General features: G+C 54.2%; 1 protein-coding gene across 1 annotated transcript in view; it reads right to left on the reverse strand.

The window, feature by feature from the left end:
- The window catches only part of Kcna6 (potassium voltage-gated channel subfamily A member 6), a 34,267-nt gene extending 28,572 nt beyond the window's left edge, over nt 1-5,695 (reverse strand). The window contains exon 1 of the mRNA XM_050122022.1: nt 284-5,695. Coding sequence (XP_049977979.1) covers nt 3,421-5,010 — 1,590 coding nt within the window. The 5' untranslated portion in view covers nt 5,011-5,695 and the 3' untranslated portion in view covers nt 284-3,420. The remainder of the gene's footprint in view (nt 1-283) is intronic.
- Nucleotides 5,696-6,000: the final 305 nt, after the last annotated feature.

Here is a 6,000-nt window from a genome sequence, read left to right on the forward strand (position 1 = left end):
AAAAATGATGAAGAGGGGGAGAAAGAGAGATAGAAATGCATGGAAGGAAAACCTGTTTAAGTGGGGAGGGGGGTGGAAAGAGGAGAATTGGGGAAGAAGAGATAGATAAAGTGACAAGGAGAGGGAGTCTGCAGAGAATGGGGAAAAGAGTGGGGAGAAAGGAAGGAAGGGACAGAGACAGATGAAGACAGAGAGAACCCCACGACAATAAAGGTAGACAGCAAAACCCTGCTTTAACAGATGCTGGACCCATCTCCCCCCACCACGCTGTCAGGGCACATACCTCAGGTTCAGGGAAGGCCAGTTGTTCCTTGCTCCTCTGGGATGCTAAGCTGGAGGAGTGTCCTCATTCCAAGCAGAAACTGGCAGTCCCAAGAAGTCCTCTGGGAGCCCCCACTGGTTTAAGTCAGTTGTTAGGATAGCTTGGACCCACCTTCTTGGGCAGCTGTGATCCTGTCCCAGCTGTTGAGACAGCACACAGTGCATGTTCTCTTGATGCCAAGGTTGCAACGTCCACGTGGAGGCTCAGAAGCAGGGAGGGATCACTGGATAAAATTCTCCATAAAAAAAAAAAAGAGAGAGACTGAGTCGCTGTCTGCCTCTCAGCTTCTGCATGACATCCTAGGAGCCACCTCGGAGCTTCTTGTCAGAAGCAACGTTGCTCCCTGTGAGGAAAGGATTTCACTCCTCGTGGTCTCTCTTAGAGCTGGAAAAAGCCTGCATCTAAGACGAGAATGTCAGGTTACCTCAGACTGGTGTCATCCATGTCCTTAAGGCCCAACCTGGCTGCTGTGGAAGGGACATTTTGTACCCCTCTCTGAGGTCGCCTTTGGAAAGCCTTAGTAGCATTGCTGCGGACTTCATTGGGCAGGTTTTAAGCATTCAAGTTTCTGAAGACTCGGGCATAGTAAGATATGGCAGCATCAGGGACCAGATATGGAAGCAGAATAAAAGGTCCCGGCAGGAAGTGTTGAGAACCTACTTCCTCCACATTTCCGCGAGGTCCCGAATCCTTGTCTTAATTCCACCAATGCCTAAACCAATAAAAAGGAGGTGCTCCCATTTGAGAAGCTGGGATGTGTAGTCTGTTTTCCCTTGATACCCAAATCAGGAGAGAGAACAGTCTGGAAGGTTGCTACGGCAACCAGAGTCCCTGGAGAGCCTGGCTTGCCACAAACCTTTTACTTTCAGGCATGCTCTGACTTGAAAAGGCAATGTTTGCATAAGGACAAGGACAGTGATGAGGGTAATGATATATACACAGAGGTCCATGCACACATGTCCCCATGATCACCCTTAGCTGAGGGCATCCCTTTGGCCACTGGGTGGGCTTGGGAGTAACTAAAGAGGTTGGACACAAAAAACACTTTGTTACTGGCTTTGGGATAGGTCTCTGAGTCTTAAATATCTCTGTCTTTTATTATGTTCCAGGCTCGGAGAAGTCAGTCTCCCAGGTAAAGTGACCTCCAGCCACCAAGTCTACTGCAAGAATGCATTCCATTCTGAAGGGTAAGACAAAGGATGGAGGCACAGCCCAAAAGGCCAAGGAGAGACTTAGAGATCTAATGGTCTACAATGGCCTAGTCGTAGGCTTTGAACTCAAGGTGGAAACTTTGGGAGACAGGAAGGCAGGATAATAAACTAAAACTCAAATCCATGACTATAATTCACACATTTGCATAGTATCTTCCCCACCTTCCTGGGTGAGTTTATTGATATTCCCCCATGAGGTAGGGAGGGGAAGACATTAATGTTCTCATTTAATGGATGGGGAAACTGAGGCACAAAGAGGGACTCTGACACCAAAGCTACCCTGTAAAGCTGTGGCAAAACTGAGACTGCGGTCTGTCACTCGCTGGAGTCACAGTGCCTCTCAAGCCAGTCCCTAAGGTCAGTCCCTAGTATGATGCTCTTCGAGAAAATCTTTTTTTTTTAAAAAAAAAAAAAGCAATCTCTTCAAAGAGTCTTAAAGCATTAATATGAAACTGAAAACATGGTAACAGTCCTTTGGGGTTAGGAACCGTGCTCATGAGAACTGAGAACAGTACATCACAGTTTATCAAAAGCAAAACGGAACGGCAATGCTACTCGGGGAGGCGGGCAGTGGGCAGCTGGAAGGGAGGGTGGTGGCTTTGCAGTGGGAGAAGATGGCTTGGTCTCAGTGGGAATCACCGAGTTACCTTAGCAGTTAGAGCAGGCCAAATGCTGCTCCGCAGGAAGAGCAGACAAACATTTGCTTGACTCAGCAAAATCCTCTAAGAGGGAGGCTGTCAACAAAAGGACCGTGCGCCTGTTCCTGGCTCCAAACCAGCTGTTGTTGCCCGTGGCAGGGAAGGAAAGCTATGCTGGCGTTCAATATGAGAACTCACCTGTCTGCAGGTTATAGCTGAGGTTGCTTTATTTAAAAAAAAAAAATCACCTGCAATCCTAAGTCAGATTCCCGGGAAGAAGAGTGGAGGGGACATTAGACAGGTCTGGGCTAACTAGGGAGAATTGGCCGCTATCTGCAGCGGAGTCCCCTCTGCCTGTCCAAGGTGACAGTCTCGGCTAAGTGGCACCTCGCTTCAGATATGTGGTCCAGCCGATCACTTGGCTCTGGTCAGCCTTCTCTCCTGGCTCTGTAGTACCATTTTCCAGTTCCTCTGCCCACGAAGACGTTTGCACAAAGAATATTTGGCTCAGAGAAGGAGCCTTCCTGGAAGCTCAAGGGAGTCGGAGAATCAGAGCAGGAGGACTTAGGTGGACCACAGCCAGGGCCTCCTGTGCCAGATGATTCCTAGAGGAATCCACCGGCCCCTTTGGTCTAGAACTGACCCTCATTGTCCTTCAAAGAATCCAGTTGGGTAGTATTTTCTCTAAGTCCATCCAAATTTAGGCATGAATAACTTTCAAAACCGTGCAGCATACAGCTCTGCCAGCCGGAAGATGGACAGGGCTGGAGCTAAAGCAGCAAGTTGAATTCTTTTCCATTCTCCGGATTCTGTCAGTGGTCAGTGACCAGAAGCTAAGAAGGATGCACAACCCAAAGCAAAGGACGCCAGAGAAGGGACCCGAGCGTAGCTGCGTTCTATTCTATTGACATCACCATGCCCAGTGGTATCACAAGACCCAGGCAAGAGAATTCAGTCTCGAGGGAAGGTCAGGCAGACATGTGTATCTCATCCACTTGACAGATGGGCATGATTGAGCGGCACCGTTGAAATTTCCGAAATGTCACTAAGATGGAGAAACCTCGAATGCTGCGAGGATCGAGCAACAGTCTACAGTCCAGGTATTTGGTCCAGGATGCCATGTACTGGGTACAGGGGGAGGGGATTCGAGGTCCTCGGGAGCTATGGCGGGAGTAGTGAGCATGTGAAGGAAGCCTGAGAGATGGCTTGCTCAGAGCTCCAGTGTTCCTGCAGGCCCTGCCTGCATCCGTCAAACCTCCGTGAGCATTCTTTTCTCTGCATAAGCTCGGTGTGGAGTTGGAAGGTAGCTAGGCCGCCTTTCTCGTGAAGCCTCGGAAAAGTCAGGCTTGCCAAGCCCATTGTCCGTTGCCTTCAGGTCCGGGGTAGGCTGCCCACAAGTGACGTGGGTATACTGGCCTTGCTCCTCCTGCTCCGTCTCCCGGTGGTAGAAGTAGTTGAAATTGGAGACAATAACTGGTACCGGTAGTGCAATGGTAAGAACCCCAGCAATCGCACACAGTGAACCCACGATCTTGCCCCCCACTGTCATGGGGTACATGTCCCCATAACCTACCGTGGTCATTGTCACCACAGCCCACCAGAAGGCATCTGGGATGCTAGGGAAGAGCGAGTCATCATCATCCGCCTCTGCGAAGTAGACGGCGCTGGAGAAGAGGATGACTCCGATGAAGAGGAAGAAGATGAGCAACCCGAGCTCCCTCATGGATGCCTGCAAGGTCTTACCCAGGATCTGCAGCCCCTTGGAATGACGGGAAAGCTTGAAGATGCGGAACACTCGAACCAGGCGGATCACCCTGAGAATGGCTAGGGACATGGCCTGCTGCCCGTTTTGGCCACTGCCACCACTCACGGACTGCTCGTGTCGTTGCACTAGCTCAGTGCCCAGGGTGATAAAGTAGGGGAAGATGGCCACCAAGTCAATGATGTTCATGATATTGCGAAAGAAGGCTGCCTTGCTGGGACAGGCAGAAAAGCGTACCAGGAGCTCAAAGGTGAACCAGACAATACACAAAGTTTCCACCAGAAAGAAGGGGTCAGTGAAGAAGGAACCCCCAAGAGTACTGAATGAGGACGTTGTCCCAGTCCCCACCCCTCCAGGAGGAATGCCACCAGGAAATGCATAGGAATCCTCATCCTCTTCTTCTTCCTCGTGGCTCCCCCTGGAGGCCGAGGACAAGCGAGTCCCACTACCCTCGTTGCTTCCACCACGCCCATCTGCACGGAACTGGGGCAAGGTCTCCAGGCAAAAGATGACGATCGAGATGAGAATGACCAACACAGAGACGATGGCAATGCCTCGGGCGGGCCCAGAACTCTCCGGGTACTCAAAGAGGAGCCAGACCTGGCGCTGGAAGGGCTGGGAGGGGAGTGGTTTCTCATCCTCGCCACCTTCGGGCAGGCAGCCCTCATCTTCCCGGAAGGCCGCCAGAGCTTCGTCCCCCAACTGATAGAAGCGGATCTCTTCCATAAAGATGTCCAGGGGCACGTTGACCGGCCTGCGCAGGCGGCCCCCGGATTGATAGTAGTAGAGAATAGCATCGAAGCTGGGTCGGTTGCGGTCAAAGAAGTACTCGTTCCTCAGGGGGTCGAAGAAGCGGACTCTGCGGCCAGGGTCTCCCAGAAGCGTGTCAGGGAACAGGGACAGGGTGCGCAGCTGCGTCTCAAAGCGCAGCCCAGAGATGTTGATCACCAGCCTCTCGCTACTACAGCAGCCGCCGCCGCCCGCGGCCTCCGGGAACTCTCCGGCATCCTGTTGCTCCCCCTCCGGCCCACGGACCTCCCCCGGCGCCGCCAGCGTCAGGGATTTCTCCGATCTCATGTCCCCTTGGCAGTGCGCTCCCCGCCACTAGGACGGCGCCCACGACGCGAGCTCCGGAGCGCGGCACCCGCTTCCCAGCTCCGGCTGCGCCCTCCTTTAGGGTGGGGCCCGCGCTCTGACCTGGCGGTTAGGTCGGTGAAACCTGCAGCTGGTCCCTCTGCCAGGCTAGGTCTGGGATGTGGCTCTGGTGCCCAATAGCCGCGCCTCGGTGCTCAAGATTACTGGGATGCCTGGAACCCGCAAACTGTCGCACGCGTGAAACTGGCTGCCGGAAAAGACGCGTGGCTTAGCTCCCGCTGGTGACTGAAGCTGGTGACTGAAGCTGGGCTCGGGGACCCACGGGTCCGCCCTCCTGTCTCTGTCCGGGTCCCGCTGTTCTTTTCCAGCCTTACAAGACCCTGGGTGGCCGCTGGTACCGAAGCGCCAGATGCGCCTCCCTCTGGCTTACCAAATACTCCTGCCCGGGCTCGGCCTCTGCCTCCGCCCTACGTCCACCACCGAACTAGGTCTGGCCAAGGTCGCGGTTCCAACCGCCACCTTTTTCCCAGGAGCTGTTCCACAGGCCTCGGGACTGCCCTGGGGCTGCCCCGGCCCCCGGGCGCAGGGACCCACCTCCCACCGCTTCAAGCCTTGGCTACACCCGTAGCAGCGACAGCAGCAGCAGCAACAGCAGCAGCAGCAGCAACAGCAGCAACAGCAGTAGGCTCAGCTCTCCGCTCTGCCCTTCCTCCCCAACACTCTCCAAGTGACGTGGCAGGCCCCGCCTGCTGCCCCCTCCCACCCCACTCTCACATCACACCCCTTACCCAGCCAGGGGCTGCAGCAAGCCTGGATGCTGGGGAATGCTGTGTACATTTGCCTCCCCAGCAATCTTTCCCGCGCTCTCCTCGCGCGCCTCTTGCTTTCTCACATCCACACGCACGCCCCCGCCCCCACCCCAACCACACTGCAGCATCCTAATAACACACCCCCTGCATCCTTCGCATCTCT

Source organism: Alexandromys fortis, unplaced genomic scaffold, assembly GCF_014885135.2.
Source record: "Alexandromys fortis isolate MF-2015 unplaced genomic scaffold, M_Fortis_MF-2015_v1.1 scaffold_208, whole genome shotgun sequence".
Taxonomy (NCBI): Eukaryota; Metazoa; Chordata; class Mammalia; order Rodentia; family Cricetidae; genus Alexandromys; species Alexandromys fortis.